This window comes from Rana temporaria, chromosome 9 (genome assembly GCF_905171775.1).
Source record: "Rana temporaria chromosome 9, aRanTem1.1, whole genome shotgun sequence".
Taxonomy (NCBI): Eukaryota; Metazoa; Chordata; class Amphibia; order Anura; family Ranidae; genus Rana; species Rana temporaria.
In genome coordinates this window covers 128,693,369-128,714,399 of record NC_053497.1, presented here as the reverse complement: position 1 = coordinate 128,714,399, position 21,031 = coordinate 128,693,369, and the positions used below count along the sequence as shown (strand labels likewise).

Here is a 21,031-nt window from a genome sequence, read left to right as displayed (position 1 = left end):
AGCTGACTTTCCCTTCACCGTGTTACATGTCTTTCCTCTCCAGAGGCTTTCCTCAGCGAGCAGCGCCCCCCCCCCTCGCTTTAGCCAGGAAACGATCAGCCTGGTCCACCCCGCTCCTCACTCGCCCTGAATGAAATTCCACTCGCAAAATGAGAGCAAAGAGTGGAAATTTTGAGGGCTGTCCTAGGGATACTGAGGATACTACCCACTTGTCCTGGATTTCTGACTGCCATGCCGCTGAAAACTGCCAAAGTCGTTCCCCCACTCAGCCGAGCAGGGAGGGCCCCTAAAGGAAGAGGCTTTGGGGTTTTGCTTGTTAGCCTTTGAACCCCACTGCTTCTTGTTTTTCTGGACTTGGTCTCCCTTAGCCTTTGTGGCTGGCTGGAAATGCCGTCGCCACTGGCTGGAGCGAGATCTACCAGGAGTCGGGGAATGAGAAAACGCTTAAAACAAGGACGCTTGTTTTTCTTCTTCTTCTCTGGGGAAGATTTGGAGAAATATATCCAAAAGATATATCGAGTGGTAAAACTACCCTTTTACCAAAGAGGTGTTCGCCATGAAAGGGGAAGCTGGACAAAAGCTTTTTGCTTGGGGCCTCTGCTGACCAATGCTTTAGGCAAAGAATTCTACGCATAAGCACCAGCGTGAGGCGGGATGCCTGTTGGATAGAATCTCTAATGGCATCCACTGTAAAACATAAGACCCTGGGCATATTCTCCCAAAATTTGATCTGTTCAGAAGTCAGATCTTTCATCCCCTGTTTCACCTGGTCCTTTAAGACCTGACACATACCAACGGCTGCTACAGCCGGAAGGATGATTTTAGTAAAGATTCCAACCTTTTTTCAGAAGGATCTTTAAATACCTGAGCATTGTCCACCGGACAAGTTAGGCTTTTGTTTACAGAATAAATCGCTGCATCCACAGAAGGCAGACTCCACTTCTTGGTAAACTTCTCCTTCATAGGATAAAGCACTTCAAACTTCCTAGGAGGAGCAAAACGCTTATCTGGGTTTTTCCCAGTCTGCGTAGATCAGATTCTTCAATAAAGGATGAATCGGAAAGGCACAGGCAGTCTGTGGGGATTTTAACAAGCCCAGAGAGGAGACAGGTGATTCAGTTACCGTATTTATCGTGGTATAACGCGCTCCCGCGTATACCGCGCACCCCTAAAGTTGCCCCGAATCCCGTGGAAGAAAATTTTTTTTTGTACTTAGTTTTGGTGTCTTGCGCGGCGGCCTCGTCGGGTCCGGCGTCCGTCTGCGGCTTCGGGTGTCCTCTTCGTCGGGTCCTGCGGCTTCGGGTGTCCTCTTCGTCGGGTCCGGGGTCCGTCTGCGGCTTCGGGTGTCCTCTTCGTCGGATCCGGCGTCCTCGCGTCCTCCTCGCTCGTTTCCCGCGCCGAGTTTGAATACTGCGCCGACATATACAGAGCGCAGTACACTTGTGTATTGTCGGGCAGGCTCGGCAACTCTCGCTCTGACGTCCTGTACGTCCAGGACGTGAGCGCGGAAGGAGCCGAGACTGCCCAAGTGTACTGCGCTCGGTATATGTCGGCGCAGTATTCAAACTCGGCGCGGGTATCGGCGTATACCGCGCACCCACGATTTTGCCCCGATTTTCAGGGGAAAAAAGTGCGCGGTATACGCCGATAAATACGGTAACTCCTTAGAAGGGTAATCTGAATGTGGAGCGCACTGCTTCAGTGTAATATTGCACCTGTAATTTTAGAACCTGCGAGGCAGAAAAAGGCTCCTCTGATAGCTCAAATCCCTCTGAGTCCTCATCCTCCTCAGATCTTTCCACAAGGAGATCTAAAACAGGAGGAGATCTGTCGCTTTTTGTCCCTTTCTGAAGACTTTGCGATTAACGCAGTGATTCTCCCTTCTAAATTGAGGTAGAGGTAATGGCTCATCCTGTATAAATACTTCAGGTATTACAGGAGATGAAGGTACCGAGCAGGCACGGCTAGAGCCTCCTTTCTTTGGCGGCAATGCTTTTCTGCTTTTCCCAGAGCCTCTCTTTTGGGAAGACATAATGCTAGGCAAAGCCAAGGTACCAACAAATGCATATACTACTGTGCTAGTTTAGCAATGTACATATAAGTATGCAACCAATAACACACAGTTTCATGCCAGAGTGGGTGTCTATCCTTGGGGAGTGCTCAGCCAACAACATGGAGATCTTACGTTCCCTTTAAACGCTGCTGTGTCCCCTGTAGGGAAGCTCCAGACGTGAGGTTGTTCCTTCTTTCTTCCTGTCTGACCGCCGTTATGAAGCGTGCCTGCGCACGTGCGCGTCCCAGAGCCTCTTCAGGTCCGCCCCCCCCACTGAAATCGTCATAAAGCACTCCCCCATGCACGCGCGTCCTAGGGGCATCCTCTGCACCGCTGTGTGGTTATGGGCGTTTCTCTGTTTGGGAGATCCTCCATTCTCTGGAAGGAGGAGAAGGGCAATGGCAGAGCTTGCAGCGGAAGGAGTGTGCTTGTCGTTTGGACTGACACTGCTTTGGAGCTTGGTGAGTGAAAACTCAGCTCTTTACTCCCCCCAGTGGTGGCTTAAAAAAATACACCCACTCCAAATAGGAAAAGTCCTTAAGTTTAACACCTAGGACTTTTTCCTAGACTCACCTTGTCCCCGCAGCAGGTTTTTCTGCCAGGCAGATACCAATCTTCCCCCATCACGGTGGGGTCTGCGTGCCAACCTTCAGGGGTATGGGTTCCTACTTAACCGGTTAAGCCCCGGACCTTTAGGCAGCTAAATGCCCAGGCCAGGTTTTGCGATTCGGCACTGTGTCGCTTTAACAGACAATTGCGCGGTCGTGCGACGTGGCTCCCAAACAAAATTTACGTATTTTTTTTCCCACAAATCGAGCTCTCTTTTGGTGGTATTTGATCACCTCTACGGTTTTTATTTTTTGCGCTATAAACAAAAATAGAGCGACAATTTTGAAAAAAAATGCAATATTTTTTATTTTGCTAGAATAAATATCCCCCAAAAACATATATAATTTTTTTTTCCTCAGTTTAGGCCGAGACGTATTCTTCTACCTATTTTTGGTAAAAAAAAAAAAAAAATTGCAATAAGCGTTTATCGATTGGTTTGCGCAAAATTTATAGCGTTTACAAAATAGGGGATATTTTTTATAATTTTTTTACTACTAATGGTGGCGATCAGCGATTTTTTTCGTGACTGCGACATTATGGCGGACTCTTCGGACAATTTTGACACATTTTTGGGACCATTGTCATTTTCACAGCAAAAAATGCATTTAAATTGCATTGTTTATTGTGAAAATGACAGTTGCCGTTTGGGAGTTAGCCACAGGGGGGCGCTGAAGGAGTTAGGGTTCACCTATTGTGTGTTTACAACTGTAGGGGGGCGTGGCTGTAGGTCCGACATCATCGATCGTGTCTCCCTATAAAAGGGATGACACGATCGATGCAGCCGCCACAGTGAAGCACGAGGAAGCAGTGTTTACATACGGCTCTCCCCGTTCTTTGGCTCCGGGAGCAATCGCGAGGGGGCGGCTAGAAACGAATAGCAGCGCCCTCGTCCCGAATCGCGATCCGCGGGTTTCCGACCGCCGCATGTACCGGGGGGGGGGGGGGTCCCTGATCGCAGAAAGGCAGGGACGCCCATATGCCTGTACGTGCCATTCTGTGGACGTACATATACATGCGGTGGGCGTTAACCGGTTAAAGGAGACCTCTTCCCTGGGCCTAGTAAAAGACTCTCCCAAGACTTTTAGCGTATAGAGCGAAAGTGCTGGTCCCCAAAGCCCAGTCCTCCGAAGAGAGACATTACAGGCGACACCTCGTCCATGTGGTACGGATACCATCCAGTTTTGGCGTAATAAATTTAAACATCTTGGATGGACCCACAGTGTAGCTATTTTCTTAGGCAGAGCTTTCTTCAGCACATCTTTCCTCGCGTCCAACACCTTAGACACTGGCGAAAAACATGGCACCTCATGGCAAAGAACTCTCTGGGGATCTGAAAAAAATAATTGTTGCTCTAGATAAAGATGGCCTAGGCTATAAGAAGACTGCCAAGACCCTGAAATTGAGCTGCAGCATGGTGGCCAAGACCATACAGCGGTTTAACAGGAAAGTGTGTGGCGGCAACCAGGTGAGGAGTACAAAGACAAGTGTGTCTTGCCTACAGTCAAGCATGGTGGTGGGACTGTCATGGTCTGGGGCTGCATGAGTGCTGCCGGCACTGGGGAGCTACAGTTCATTGAGGGATCCATGAATGCCAACATGTACCTGTGACCTACTGAAGCAGAGCATTAACCACTACCTTCAGAGACTGGGCCGGAGGACAGTATTCCAACATAACCCCAAACACACCTCCAAGACGACCACTGCCTTGCTAATGAAGCTGAGGGTAAAGGTGATGGACTGGCATGTCTCCAGACCTAAACCCTATTGAGTATCAGTGGGGCATCCTCAAACGGAAAGTGGAGGAGTGCAAGGTCTCCAACATCCACCAGCTTCGTGATTTCATCATGAAGGAGTGGAACTCCATGCCCAAGAGGGTTAAGGCAGTGCTGGAAAATAATGGTGGCCACACAAAATATTGACACTTTGGGCCCAATTTGCATATGTTTACTTAGGGGTTTACTCACTTTTGTTGCCAGCGATTTAGACATTAATGGCTGTGTGTTGAGTTATTTTGCGAGGACAACAAATTTACACTGTTATACAAGCTGTACACTCACTACTTTACACATTGTAGCAAAGTGTAATTTCTTCAGTGTTGTCACATGAAAAGGAATAATAAAATATTTACAAAAATGGGAAGGGTGTACTCACTTGTGAGATAGTGTGTGTGTGTGTGTGTGTGTGTGTGTGTGTGTGTGTGTGTATATATATATATATATATATATATATATATATATATATATATATATATGTATGTATGTATGTATATGTATGTATATATATATATATATATATATATATATATATATATATATATATATATATATATATCACAAAAACAGAAATAGAGGGGAAATCTTCTAATCATTAGAGCTGTTCTAAAGACAGCTGTCCGAGGGGATTTCCTCTCACTTTAGAGGGATTTTTTCTTACCTGTTATTTTTCCTGGAAATTTCTGCAACAGCATACAAGCAGCAACAAGGAAAAAAAAACTGCCAGGTAATAGACCTTGAGATGAGTTCACACTGCTGCGTTTCAGACACTACATGTAATTTGCACAGGAATGTGCTGCGATTCCTGTTCGAATTACATGCAGTGTTTCTGGGGTGCGATTTAGGCTTGGATTTGTATGGCTCAAAGGGCACTTCATTTGCACTAAACTGGTGCAGGACCCTTTTTTTGTCTGCAACCATGCAATTTGATTCTGCAAATCGCACTGCATTTTGTAAGCTTATTGCGGGGGTGTCGTTAACTTAACATACACTTTGCAATTGGTTCGCACAGACGGGATGCGATTTAGATGCAGTGCCAAATCCGCAGAGCTGATGAATTCGCACCACATCTAGTGTGTGCCTATGGATTACTTGGTCATTTGCCAGGTAAAATATTTCTTGTATTTGTATCATAACAGTGTATAAAGTTGTTTTCCTGGAGGTCAGTTTTAAGACAACCCTGTCACCAGGGCTTTTTTTCTGGCGGAACGCGCAAGAACATAGTCCAAATCTGTATAGACTTCTGCCCTTGCTTGTAAGAAAAAAAGCATTGGCGGAGGGATCAACCATTGAGGCACCTCTGCCAGAGCACTCCCCCATATCCTGTGTGTACTCTATTTAGCCTGCTGCCTATAATGAACAAACACTGGCAGGATCAAATGGCTGAAGCTTGTGAGAGCATAAGGTGAAGTGATCTGTACTCCGACCTGCCTCTCAGTGCAGACCAACCGGAAGCTTGTGTGTTACGAGGAGGAAGGAAGAAAGAAAGGAAGGGAGAAAGGAGGAGGAGGAGGAGGATACAGCATTTACGTTATAAACAAATCTTTTCCGTGATTGAGAGTGTGAAGTTGAAATTTTTTGTTTTGGCACTCTCAATTTCTTTGACAATGTTTTTCGGCACACTCTGCTCAAAAGGTTGCCTACCCCTGCAATAGGAAGAAAGGAGAACAAGAACCCCTAACTGGACTTTTCAGGCACTTGTGGTAAGCAAATAATGTGTGAGAGAAGGTATGTATTCATATAACATTTATTATTTTCTAATAAATGTTATATGAATACATACCTTCTCTCACACATTATTTGCTTACCACAAGTGCCTGAAAAGTCCAGTTAGGGGTTCTTGTTCTCCTTTCTGATTTTTATTGGATGTGGTACTACGCAAGTTAGACACCGATAACCCCTCCTTTGCCCCTGCAATAGATACTTTACTGTTAGTTACCAAGAAAGTACAGTAATGTACCTTTCCTCCAATGTGCCTCTTCATTATGGTTTACTCTTGTAACTGTTATTATTTTCCTTTCCTCAGGACATTATATGGTGATTGATACCAGCTCTTCCTCCCTTCCCCAGAAAAAGACTTCAGTTTTGAAATCCAGTAGCTACAGTGCCCAACCGGATGAAGCCTGTCTGAACTTCTGGTATCAGCTAGGAGGAGAAGAGCCAGGTAAGTGATGATTGCTCACATTGACTTTCATGGGTTACACATAGGACCTGTGTCAACAGGCTTTTGTTCGATTTTAGCAGGTTTTGCATCTCCACATAAGCAAATGTAAAACCCGCTTGAGGCTGATCAAAAGGTGATCAAGGTGCACCTGTCAATGAATTCTGAATGATCTCAGAAGTGCAACTGATGCCATTGACACAAGTCCAAAGCCCTTTGATACAGGCTGAAGTGTGAATTGCATTTGGCCCTGTTTCTTGGCTTCATTGAACCCAAGACCCAGTATATCTCATCATTTACAGATGGTTCAAGTCAGAGTCAAAGCCAAAATACAAATCTGCAATTTTCTATTCTGTCCTGGCTTTGAAGGCTTGAGTAAAATACAACCTAGAGCGGGGTGCTCAACCTGTGGCCCTTTGAGCCCTCAACCTCAAACGTAATGCAGGAGTTTTGGTGTGCTTTCAGAAAGTGCACCGCACCCACCAGATGTAAAAGAAGTCTATGGAAAAGATTAGCCAACTCCCAAGAAAGCTGCAGGTGCATTCAGGACAGTAAGGATCCATTTGCGGCATATACAGGAACCAATCCTCTTCATTTTCCTTCTGCAACTGCTGAAAAGCCAGCTTCTCCTCCTCTTCCTCTTGCCAGAATTCAGCGGGTGCAGGAGGAAAATCGTAATTCTCAAAAAAAAAATTAAATATTTAATTTTATTGTGGCCCACGATCGGTTATTAAATCCTTTAAGTGGGTCCTCACTCTTCAAAAGGTTGAGCACCCCTGTCCTAGAGCCTAGACAGGGGTCTGTGTACTCTGTAAGCAGCACAGACTAGACCATTATATTCCGCATTGTTCCCATAAGCCTGTTGCTACAATATATAGAGCAATAAATAACTGTTGTGATTTCTCTTAATTCATGTCAGCTGGAAGCATTATCATTTCATAAATTTGAGCACAGGATCTGTGTGTAGATTTTCGGACCACATTTATGGCCCGCTCTGTCTACTGCTTCAATGTGACTCGTATGCAAATGCATGGGAGTGACATGGCCCGGCACAGCCAATCAATCGGCCAAAGAATGCAAACCCGGAAGAAAGACCGGGCGAAGAAGCTGCCGGGGACAAGGTAGAGCGGTGAGAGTGCAGCGCTGGAGGGCTGCGTTTGTTGGTACATTTGTCATAATGTACTAGTATACAGTGCATACTAGTACATTATGGGTTAAGGCTGCTGGGGACTCGTTTAAATAAAATAATTTAGCCTTTACTACTGCTTTAAAAATGTCTGTCCCCCTTTTTTCTTATCAGTAGGCTTGCTCTAAAATGCTGCAATAAATGCTGCTATGTCTTTGACAGGAACACTGAATGTGTATATTGAAGAGGATAATGGAAAGAAGAAAGTTAAGAGACAGTTACTGAGTATCAGTGGGAAACGTCAAGAAAGCTGGCACCACAAAAGTCTGGCACTCCAGTCTGAGAGATCCTGGGTGGTAAGGCTTATACCATGGATTGATTATATTAGTGCTGATAAACTATGCTTTTAATACATCTACGTTATTTGCAAATATCCAGGCATACTAAGAAGATTTGCATTTATAACAATTATCCTTTGGTCTGCTGCTACTAACTCTCTCTTCTCCATACAGCTGTTGTTTGAAGCAGTGGGTGCTGGTGGAGGTCGTTCTTATATTGCTGTGGATGATATTCACATAAGACATCACCGTTGTCATGAAGCAGGTATTAAACAAGCCCTCAGTTTTAGTAAAATCTACTGCTTTTATAGCTATGGAGTCAGTGGATTTACCCCCTTTCTCCTGCAGTGTCATGCGACTTTGAATGGGGATCGTGTGCTTGGACCAACGTTCGGATCCCTTTAATGGACACTTATGATTGGGACTGGACATATGGAAAAGCTCTAGAAAGACCAATCTCGGCTCCAGAGAAAGACCACAGTCCTGGCACACCAGAAGGTAGGGAAACCCTATATGTTCTACAGACCAATTATAGTAAACCTGTACTGTGTGAAATATAGGGTGACCTTTGTTTCCCAGTTTCTTGGCTGTAATGCTAGTCTAATTGCTAAATTAATTTGACTCATGAACCCAAAGCAAGTATACAGATCAGCAGTTTTGACTTCTCACCGACTCTTAACCTGTGTAAGTGTTCGTGGTCAGCAACATTTTCAGGACAACAGAAATGGCATCCCCCAGATTTCTCTTGGCGCTGGTTTTCTTTAGGGTCACTCTGGGGCATTTGTATGGACCAGTGTCTTGTCAGCAGAACTGTCAGATTGTTCACTTACCCTGCAAAAATACTATGATAGAGGATGTCCTGAATCTGCCACAGCATCTTGGAGAAAAGTGGGCAGGACTTGATCGACCAACTATAAAGGGGAAGATGTATGAAACATTTCCTAATTGTGGAATATTTTATGCCTTTGCCATAGCCGATTAGTGCCTATAGCCAGGTCCTGGTCACCTTCACCTAATCCCAATTATTGTCTCTCACCTAGACTACTGCATTGTATAGTAAGGTTAATTCTAGGCATTAAAGTACTGTGGGATTGTAAGAAGTTAACATACAGTGCTTTGAAAAAGTATTCATATCCCTTGAAATTTTCTACATTTTGTCATGTTGCAACCAAAAACAAATGTATTTTATTGGGATTTTAATGCAATAGACTGACACAAAGTGGCACATAATTGTGAAGTGTAAGGAAAATTATAAATAGTTAATTTTTTTTACAAATATCTGAAAAGTGTGGTGTGAATTTGTATTCACTCTGATACCCTTAACTGAAACCCAGTGGAACCAATTGCCTTCAGAAGTCACCTAATTAGTAAATAGAGTCCACCTGTGTGTAATCTCAGTATAAATACAACTGTTCTGTGAAGCCCTCAGGTTTGTTAGAGAACCTTAAGCCTCGTACAAACGATCAGATTTTCTGACAGGAATTGTCGGATGACAGCCTGTTGGCAGAAAAACTGACCATTTGTACGCTCCATCGGACAATTGTTGTCAGATTTTTCACGGACAAATGTTGGATGGCAGGCTTATAAATTTTCCTCTGACAGCGGTCTGTCAGATTTTCCGATCGTGTGTACACAAGTCCGTCAGACAAAAGTCTAAAGCACAAACATGCTTGCTTGTAATCCGTGCTCACCAAACACAACATTAGCAGAAAGTGCCTAAAGGGTGGCGCTCAAGAGCTGAAATTTCACATAGTACGTCACTACGTTAGTGTTTGTTGGCCGACATTTTTGTGCCATTTGTATGCAAGACAAGTTCATGGCCGACGCTCTTTGGACAAAAGTCTGGACGTTTTGTCTGCGGAAAATCCAATCGTGTGCACGAGGCTTTAGTGAACAAACAGCATCATGAAGGCCAAGGAACACACCAGACAGGAGGGTTAAATTTGTGGAGAACTTTAAAGATGTTCAATCCATCATACGAAAATGGAAAGAGTACAGCACAACTATAAACTTAACAAGACATGGTCTGGGCAAGGAGAGGATTAAATCAGAGAAGCAGCCAAGAGGTCCATGGTAACTCTGGAGGAGCTGCAGAGATCCACAGCTCAGGTGGAAGAATCTGTCCACAGGACAACTATTAGTCATGCACCCCACAAATCTGGCTTCTATGGTAGAGTGGCAAGAAAGCCATCGCTGAAAGAAAGCCATAAGAAGTCCCGTCTGCAGTTTGCGAGAAGCCATGTGGGGGACAAAGCAAACATGTGAAAGAAGGTGCTCTGGTCAGATGAGACCAAAATTTAACTCTTTAGCCTAAAACCAAATGCTGTGTGTGGCAGAAAACGAACACTGCACATCGTCGTACCGTGGCTTAGCAGCAGATGTAGCTGGAAGCTACATCCGCTGCCAAGCCGGATCTCTTTGATCCTGTGGACTGTTCTTTCCCCTGCTTCCTCCCTGAATCCAGCTACCGTAATCGACAGTGGACATCCCCAACTATACAGCGCTGCCTTTCGTTTGGCCACACACCATGTCTAGATGCAGATCGGCATCCTGGTCCATTCCTGACCAAGCTGGCCATAATAGCGGCTGGTAGCCTCGTGCAGCCAAAGAGACATATAAAGGAGACTGCTCTGAAATTTTTCTCCAAGACTGCGCCCAAAGACTCCTCTCTGCTGCCAGCTCTGCAGGCTAAATTGAATGACATCCGCAATGAGGCAGATGACACAGTCCCGCTGGAGGACCCCGATACGCCGATTCTTCCATGGGATAGTGCGAGTACCCCTGTGAGTGACTCTAACATGCAGTCAGTCCCTCCTTTTGACCCGGACGGCCCAGAATCTACCCTGAGGGACATTATGGCTGCAGTTATCTCCTGCTACACCTCTATAGCGGCCCTAACATCTGAAATAAAAGGGGCTAAATTGGAGCTGTCCTTTGTCAGGCAGGACACGCAAAAATTGCAGGACTGCACTACTGCATTGGAGGGAAGATTAAGTACATTAAAGGATGACTGGGCCCCCATAAAACAAGATGTGCACTACAATACATTTGTGGTTGAAAAGCAGGCTGCCTGCATAGATGACATGGAAAATAGGATGCAGAGGAATAATGTTCGGGCCATCTGGAATTCTGGAAAAGACAGAAGGGAAGAACCCGGTACATTTTATTGAACAGTGGCTCCTTCAAATTTATGGGAAAGACTCCTTTTCTCCCATGTTCTGTGTTGAAAGAGCTCACAGAGTACGCCTGAGACCACTACCGCCGGGCAACCCCTCCTCCCGCACGTTTCTATTTAAGCTACTCAACTACAAAGATAGAGACGTGATCCTTTCAAAAGCCAGGAATTTGGGGGACGCTTTGAAGATGGCTAACTTCAAAATCTCACTATTCCCTGACTTCTCTGCGGAAGTGCAGAAACAGAGAGCACAATTTAATGAAGTAAAGAAATGCTTGAGAGCCCTCAACGTACAATACTCCATGCTGTACCCTTCTCGTCTCCGCATGGTGGCAAGAGACCAGGTCCATTTCTTCAAAAAAACGCAATTGGTGTCGCAATGGCTGGAAAGAGAGGAATGCTCCATTCGGGAGGAATCGGCAAACCGTAGGCAAGCTGTCTGATGGCTGCGGGCTTACTGCAAATCTACTTCAAACTTCACCACGACTTGCTGATGTCCACCGTTATTCAATGTTTGGCAAGGCGGATGTCCTAAGAGATGTGCGATAATATCTTCAAGCTAGTGTTGCCTGTTGTGACACCTAGGCTTACGAGACGCACTGACAGTAAGCCCAGAGACCCTGTCCCCCACACCCCAGACATCTCAATGGTCCCTCAGGGACAAAGGGTTTCTTCAGTTTTTTTACAAAATCCCTGTTGGTCTATTTGATGTTCTTGTTCACAGATCAAGGCCCCATCCCGTGCTTTGGAGCGGTAATTCCCCAGTTTACTGCTGATCCCGGGTCAACAACTGAACTTCTCTGTGCTCAACTAGTGTTTTCTATATGGACAATGGTATGGTGAATATATAAGTTCTATAATGGGAGATTATGTTTTATTTTGAAAGTTATTTGTCTGCTGGCCATTTCTCACTGACATATCATGGCTAGATCTAATGTGGTGCTTAGTTGGAACGTGAGAGGCTTGGGTAACAGGGTGTAAAGGTTGGCTGTGACACATGTGACTAAGCACCTATGGTCCTCCATAATATATCTGTAAGAAACACATATGCATACAGATCAATCTTTGCAATTAGCTTGTTTGTTTAGCCAACAGTTTCATTCTACCTATTCCTCGTTTTCTCGGGGGGTGAGCATATTGATGCCCCATGGGGATTCCCTTTTCATGCACACTTTCAGTAGTTGATAAAAATGGAAGGTATATTTTTCTAAGAGGCAACGTGGAAGGGCTGGACTGTATTTTAGCCAATGTGTACATACCTCCTCCCTTCTCCGCAGAAGTCATTAAGATTTTAGCAGGCGTTTTGGCTCACCATCCTAATGTTCCAGCCCTCAAAGTGGGAGACTTCAACAACTACTTAAATTTCCAGTTAGATAAATTTACGGTTGCTCACAGTTGCCGACTTCATTATGTATGTTGCCTAAAAAACATTCAAGCTAGGATTTATTTTTGCCATTCTGCTTCACACAGGGGCCTTTCCAGAATTGACCTTGGTCTCTTCAATGAGGAAATGCTTTCACTTATTGCTGATGCCCAGTATTAAAATTGAGAACGGTCTCCGATCACTCTCCATACTGGGCTTAGATAACCACTTCTGGCCCTTGCAAAAGGAAAAACTGGAAGATAAATCCATTCTGGCTCATCTCGTTTCCTACCCAAGACCCAGTAACTACTGCTCTCACTGATTTTTATTACCATCAATAAAAATACAGCGTCTTCAGGTATGTGCTGGGACACCCTTAAGGCCTTTCTCCAAGGTCAGTTTATTAAATCAATTTCCTCCATAAAGACAAAGACCAAGGTCTTGGAGCTGTATTACAGGAACTTAGAGAGCGGAGTCGGGGGTTCACCGCAAACCCTACAGATCACACTGAGAGGAGGTGGCTGGAAGCACAAAATGTGAACAAACGGATGACCTCAACGAGGGAAAAAAAACAAAAAACATTTTTTTTGCAACAAAAATTCTATGAGGCGGGTGAAAATACTGAGCACATGCAGGCCAAGTCCAGTAGAGGCTCCTCCTTCATAGCTGCTGTCCATGATGTCTCAGGCCAGGTGGTGAATTCCCACTCTGAGGTGATGACGACATTTCTGCCCTTTTATGCAGACTTATACTACGCTAAGGTCCGGGGACTTTCTCTCAGGGTGTACTTTGCCACAACTTACTTGGTCTGATAGTGATATGCTGAATGCCCCTCTCACAACTGACAAATTACTGGAGGCTCTGGCCCTTTCCCCTCCTGGAAAATCTCTGGGGGGAGGATAGGCTACTGGTGAAGGTATACAAAAAGTATGCTGACTCTCTGATACCAAAACTAAAGCGAACTTTAACGGAGGTCCTCAAACTAGGTCAACTGCCTCCGTCTATGACCAAGGCTACCATAATTCCTATACTGCAATCCAGTAGGAATCCAGAAGACCCCCACCTTCTGGATTCCTACAGGCCCATCTCATTGTTAACAAGTATTGGCTACTCGTCTAGCCTTTGTCATTCAAAAACGTGTTAATCGTGATCAGTCAGGCTTTATTCCCTCTAGGTCAGGGGTGTCAAACTCAATTTTATCGTGGGCCGCATGAGAATTATAATTGCCCTCAAAAGGGCCGTTTGTATCTGTAAGATTAGATGTCCAGCGCATTCCCCTCCCCATATCTTAGATGTCAAGAGCCACCGCACCACCAGAAGTTGAGTCCCCCACTCTCCCTTACATCACAATGCACCCCCCTTTCCTTATGCTGCTGCTGGGAAGAAGCTGGATGCATTGCTTGAATGCAGAAATGAAGGGTCTGGAGGAGGACCAGAGAAGGGCTGAAGCTCTCCTGCAGCTGCAAGAGAGGTGCGAAGGCCACATGAAATGGCCTGGAGGGCCGGATTCGGCCCACGGGCCTTGTGTTTGACACCTCTGCTCTAGGTCAACAGCATTAAACATTAGGCGTTTACTCTTCAACCTGCAGATCCCGGTGGATAACCCTGGCAATAGGGAGGTTCCATCACTCAACGCTGTCAAAGCCTTCAACAACGTTGAGTGGTCATACATGTGGGAGGTCTTGGGGAGGTTCGGCTTGGGGGATATTTTCATCAGATGGGTACAGTTGCTCTACACGAATCCCACCGCTAGGCTACGCATTAATAGGGATCTCTCTGACCCTTTCCGTCTGCACAGTGGCATGAGACAGGAGTGCCCATTGTCACCCCTGTTGTTCACATTAGCCCTGGAACCTCTGACTGAGACAGTGAGAGTGTCACCATTGATCTCTGGATTTATAAGAAGCCCGTAGAGCATAAATTCTCGTTATATGCAGACAACACTCTCCTTTATTTAGTAGATACCTCCACCTCACTGCAAAACGTAATGTCCCTAATAACACAATTTGGTAACTTCTCTGGTTCCTCCATAAACTGGAGTAAGTCAGCTCTACTACCTCTGGATGAGCTGCTAGCCTCCTTACTGAACTGCACCCAGCCTCTCCAGATTGTCTCCTCCTTTAAGTAGTTGGAAGTGTCTGGAGTGACCAGATCCCCCAGGTATTTAACTCTCAACGTACTCCCTATTCTTACTAAACAAGTCAAATGCAATCCCTGGTGCAAGCTGCCTATTTCAGTCACTGGTAGAGCCAACCGTATAAAGATGGTGTGGGCATATCAGCTACTGTACATACTCCATAACTCCCCCGCAATGGATTCCCTGTAGATAGTTCACACGCATTGCCACACTATTTAGAAGTCTTATTTGGAAAAAGAAGATTGCTAGAATCAAATTATCTATGTTGCAGTACAGAAAGGACCAGGGTGGCCTGGCAGTGGCAACATCAGATTCAATTTCCTGCCTTCACAGCTTCAACACCTGGGTGGCTGGGGAAGGTAGATATGGGAGATCCTATCTGTAGTTTACTATTCTCTAGCAGGCAAAGTCTCCACGTTGTTTCTCATCTTGAGGCCGATTTGCCCCAGTACCCTAAATCGATGCCCACCATACTTTTACTTACAAAACTATGGGCTCTTATCAAACACAGTATGGGTGTGATGGGCTTTATGGTACATACTCCATTGTGGTGTAACCCTTGCTACACAAAGCTACATAAACTAGAGCGGTTTCAGTCCTGGGAGGCCCAAGAGTATTTGCTTCATCTCCTAACTCTTTAAACACTGCACATCACCCTGAACAGATGGTGACACATGGCGGTGACAGCATCATGTTGTGGGGGTGCTTATCTTCAGCAGGGACAGGGGAGCTGGTCAGAGTTGATGGTAAGTTGGATGGAGCCAAATACAGGGCAATCTTAAAAGAAAACCTGTTAGAGTCTGCAAAAGACTTGAAACTGGGGCGGAGGTTCACCTTCCAGTAGGACAATGACCCTAAAAATACAGCCAGAGCGACAATGGAATGGTTTAGATCAAAGCATATTCATGTGTTAGAATGGCCCAGTCAAAGTCCAAACCGAAATCCAATTGAGAATCTGTGGCAAGACTTGAAAATTGCTGTTCACAGACACTTTCCATCCAATCTGACAGCTTGAGCTATTTGCAAAGAAGATGGGCAAACAATCTCATTCGCTAGATTCGCAAAGCTGGTAGAGACATCCCCAAAAAGACTTGCCATTGTAATTGCAGCAAAAGGTGGTTCTACAAAGTATTGACTCAGGGGACTGAATACAAATGCATGCCACACGTTTTTAAAATGTATTTGTAAAAAATTTTGAAAACCATGCCACTTTGTGTTGGTCTATCACATAAAATCCCAATAAAATACATTTACGTTTTTGGTTGTAACATGACAAAATGTAGAAAATTTCAAGGGGTATAAATACTTTTTCAATGCACTGTAAAAATTCCCCCCCATGTAAACATAATTTACAATTATAGTAATCCCCAAAATGCTAGTATTAGTTAAAGTTGAACTTAAAGTTCCATGCGTTTTACCGCACCAAAAATGCAGCAAGCAGGATTTTACAAAACACAGCAAACCCCCAATGGATCATTATAAAGAGTTTCATAGGATTACTTGGTCACGTTTTCTTTTTAAGGCAAAAGCGGAAGAAACCGGATCAGTGTGAAAGCAGCCCAAGGGAGAGTTAAAAACCTGAGGCCTCGTACACACGACCGAGAATCTCGTCGTAAAAGAAACGTTGTTTTCCTTGACGAGTTTCTTGTCAGGCTTGACGAGAATCTTGTCAAGCTTTCCTTGCATACACACTGTCAAGACAAAATCTCGTTGTTCTCAAATGCGGTGACGTACAACACGTAAGACGGCACTATAAAGGGGAAGTTCGATTCCACTGGCGCCACCCTTGGGGCTGCCTTTGCTAATCTCGTGTTACCGCATGTTAGTAAAAGTTTGGTGAGAGACGATTCACGCTTTTCAGTCTGTTACAGCATGACGAATGTGCTATCTCCATTACGAACGCTACTTTTACTGAAGGTGCGCTCCCCTCTCATACTTTATTCTGAGCATGCGCAGGTTTTTAAGCATACACACAAACGTGTTTCTTGTCGTAAACCAGCCAGACGAGAAACACGACGAGGAAATTGAGACTCCTGTCGAAAACATACACACAACCGTTTTTCTCTGCAAAAGTGCTCTGCCAGCATTTTTTTTGATGGATTTTGCCGAGGAAAACGGTTGTGTATTTCTTTTTACTTTATTCCCCATAGCCAAAACACCAGGGTCACCAGTACTAGTGTCTCTATAGAAAGATTTCTTCCCTATTCCTTTTTTGGGAGCAACCCAAAATTTGGAATTTTTATTTCACTTCGTATGTTAACAGTAAACAGAACCAATAGGAGGGTGAATCTATCCAACGAGGGCACAGACACCAATAAAAACAGATGTTTAAAGTTTTGCCTTTAGCCCTGGTTAAAGTGGAGATCCACACAAAAAGTGAACCTCATCTTTTCGGAACCTTCCCCCCCTCCGGTGTTACATTTGGTACCTTTCAGAGGGAGAGGGGTGCAGATACCTGTATAATACAGGTATTTGCACCCACTTCTGGGAATAGACTGCCGCGGGAGTCACGCCCCTTCGCATTACCCCCCGCTGTCTTCTGGGAAACACACTGGTCCCAGGAGACAGCGGGGACCAGTGGGGCGCGCCAAGCTGCTCACGCATGCACAGTAGGGAACCGGACAGTGAAGCCGCAACGCTTCACTTCCCGATTCCCTCACCGAGGATGGCGGCGGGGGCAGCTGAGAGACGAGCGATTGCTCGGCCTCGGCTTCCGACATCGCGGACGCGCTGAACAGGTAAGTGTCCATCTTTTTAAAAGTCAGCAGCTGCAGTATTTGTAGTTGCTAGCTTTTAAAAAACAATTTCGGGTGGACCTCCGCTTTAACACCTAATGCAACTATGAAATCGTGATACTTCACTTGAAGTAGTACGATTTAAAAGCTTCAGGTATGACTTGTCTGACATCTGTGTGCAAGTCGTACCTGAAATCACAAAAAATTGCGCAGGAACCTTTTTTTTACAAATCGGTGCGGCACAGATTTGAACTGTTCTGTTGCAAACAATAGGGTGTGACCTGTCATGCGACTTGGATCTGTCAAATCGCATGACAGGTCGCACCGGTGTGAACAGGGGCTTAGTTATACTTTAAGGGTGGCCGTCAGTAGAAGTACTGTGGCATTTTATAGGATTATCCTATTCATTGGAGCATGGTGTAATTTGAATTTGATACATCTGATATACTGTAGTTTATCATTTATTGTCCCCTGCAGGACACTATGCCTTTGTGGACACTGGTGCAATGCACACAGAGGGAACCTCAGCCTGGCTGATCAGTGAGCATATGTCGGCTACCAGCGGATCCTGCTTTAGTTTCTGGTATCGTACGGACTCCCAGGACCATATGCGTAAGTGATTCAACGTGTCCAGGACATTGTTTCAGTCAGTATACCTGCCATTGGTTTGTGGTTGTGTGCTGTTAACATGCTACTTAAATACCAGTTGCACATAGTAGAAAAATATACTACGGTCCGTTGTCATCCGATTCCCCCATAGGAGAGAGCGACGCTGTGACAGGTCGGTCCCTGCACAGTGTGCAGAGACAGACCTGTCATCTGCCTGCTCAGCGGGGATCGACGGAGCGATCCCCGCTGAGCCCGCACATGGATCCGCCCCGTGTGAAAGGACCCTTAAAGCTTTGAAAATGAAAGATAGAGGCTGATTGGTTGCCATGCACAGCTGTTCTAGTTTTCTGTTTCAATGTATTTATTGGTTTTATGACACAATGTAAGAAATCAAAAGCAAGCATATAGATTGCCCGTGCAAGGGCTAAAGAATGATCAGGTATTGCAGTGGGATCCAAAAAGAATATTACTATAACAACTTGTTAAACAACTTTATGCAATTGGAATAATATTGAAGGGTCTAGAGAAGGAAAGACAAAGGGAAGAGAAAGGGAAGAGAAAAAAACTCGGACATGCCATTGGAAGCAGTCTGAGAAGGCTTTTAACAAGCTGGTTGGAGTGAGGGAAACTCATAGGAAACCCATGGTTTCCAGACCTGATATCTGCTCATAGAGCATCAAGGCAGTCATACACGATGTCACCCCTTGGAAAGCAACACATGGGCTTCCAGCTCTGAACTATGGTCTGTTTGGCAGGAATAAAAAGGTAAGTAACCAGCTTCAGCTTCAGCTGGGGCACGTATAAGCCGGGAATCCGGCAATGCAATGGGGCCAAATTTGCATCCCTGCAGACTGTTAAATGGAAGAGGGTCTGAAGCAGGCTGAAAACCATGGACCAGAAGTCTAGGGCAGGACCACCATGTATGTAGGACATCTCCTCTTTGTCCACAGTTACGAAAGTATTTTTTATTACTCCCGGGGTAAGCATGAGCGACTTGGGCAGGGACCCACTATCACCTGAAAAGAACCTTAGACTCGGCTTCAAGTGTATTTGTATTAACCTCTTCAGCCCCGGAAGTTTTACCCTTTTGATGACTAGGCCATTTTTTGCAATACGGCACTGCATTAATTTAAACCGACAATTGTCCGGTAATGCAAAGCTGTACCCAATTAAAATATATGTCCTTTTTCCCAGAAATAGAGCTTTATTTTGGTGGTATTTGATCACCTCTGCGTTTTTTAAAAACATACAATTTTGAAAAAAAAATGTTTAAATAAAATTAACATTTTGCTATAAAAAAAATCATCAATTTAGGTCTACATATTTTTGGTAAAAAAAATTCCAAGGAGCGTATATTGATTGGTTTGCATAGAAGTTATAGCGTCTACAAACTATGGGATATTTTTGGGAATTTCCATTGATTTTTTGTATTAGTTATGGTGGCGATCATCGACTTACAGTGGGATTGCGGCAGACAAATCGGACACCAAGTGACACTTTTGACAATTTTTTGGGGACCAGTGACACAGTGATCAGTGCTAAAAAAATATGCACTGTCATTGTACTAATGACACTGGCAGGAAAGGGATTAACATCAGGGGGCAATAAAAGGGTTAAATGTATCCCTAGGGGGTGCTTTCTAATTGTTGGGGGTGCTTCAGAAGAAAGAGATCCGTGTTTCAGAAACACAAGATCTAGGCCAGGGGTCCTCAAAACTACGGCCCTACAGTTGTTCAGGAACTACAATTCCCATCATGCCTAGTCAGGTCTGTGAATGTTAGAGTTTTACAATGCCTCATGGGACTTGTAGTTCCGCAACAGCTGGAGGGCTGTAGTTTGAAGATCCCTGATCTAGGTCTTCGCCTATCACAGAACCGCAATCTGCCTTGTTTACATAGGCAGACCGTCAGTGGTGCGGGTGCACGCCCCAGACCCTAAAGAAAAAAAAATCACGTACAGGATTTTGCGCTAAAGGACCGCCCTGCTGCTGTATATGTATGTGGGGCAGTCCTTAAGGGGTTAAAGGTGCATTTTGCAATTGTTTATCAAGCCTTACCCCAGTCCAGGGTTTGGAGGTCCCGCTCCCATTGAGGCATGTAAGAGAGGGATGCTGATGTTGGGCTTCCATTCAAAGATGCCTGCCCCCGGGGCATGCTGGCACGCATGCTCAAAAAACGTTTTTCAATAGGGGTGGGTGGACGTGCGGCGTAGGGCAACAACCCAATGTTTTAGTTTAAGAAAGCGAAAGTGTTCCCTGGCTGAGGCCTTATCCGTCTTTTGGATGGCTGCCCAGAATGGTAAGGAGCAGAAGGAAAGAGAATCCTGAACCCAAGTGAAAGCTGCTCCAGTTTTAAGAAACTTTCCTCCACTGAATTCTTGAAGTGTAGCTCTAGTTTTGTTGACAAACCCACTTCAGGAGATCTATATATGGGTTCAAGGCTGTTACAAGGCAAACATTAGTTCCTGCAGGCCAGCCAGGTCTTCCCTCAAACCATCTGCTAAGTGGGAGGGTCTGTCTTCATGATCACTACCTGAGCAGCCTCAGTTTTAGAAAAGGAACATTGCCTGCATTCCTTTAGCTGTGAAGAGACTTGAGAAGTATGCACCTTACAGGTGGAGGAAAGAACTGGGAGCACCTCAGTGCCACATATATAAGCATGCAGAGATGAGTCGGTAGGAAGCTGTAAAATTGCAAAAAATAAATGGTTTCGATACCCTTCAGCAAAAGAGGGTGTGCATAACACTAGATAATAATTGTGGGCAAAAAAAAAAAAGTACCGTATATACTTGAGTATAAGCCGAGTTTTTCAGCACATTTTTTTTGTGCTGAAAATGCCCCCCTCTGCTTATACTCGAGTCACCTTTTTGCGCCTGATCTCCCAGACTTTGGGGACACGGTAGTGGCCGGCCGTAGGTCCCCTGGACCCCAAACTTGGCACACATGTAGCCCCAC

At 45.0% G+C, this 21,031-nt stretch overlaps 1 protein-coding gene across 4 annotated transcripts in view; it reads left to right on the top strand.

The window, feature by feature from the left end:
* The window catches only part of MAMDC4 (MAM domain containing 4), a 117,115-nt gene that overhangs the window by 76,279 nt on the left and 19,805 nt on the right, over nt 1–21,031 (top strand). For all 4 annotated transcript variants that reach the window (XM_040324482.1, XM_040324481.1, XM_040324480.1 and 1 more), the window contains exons 21-25: nt 6,461–6,598; nt 7,944–8,077; nt 8,234–8,324; nt 8,408–8,557; nt 17,947–18,081. In XM_040324482.1, the coding sequence (XP_040180416.1) occupies nt 6,461–6,598; nt 7,944–8,077; nt 8,234–8,324; nt 8,408–8,557; nt 17,947–18,081 (648 nt within the window). The remainder of the gene's footprint in view (nt 1–6,460; nt 6,599–7,943; nt 8,078–8,233; nt 8,325–8,407; nt 8,558–17,946; nt 18,082–21,031) is intronic.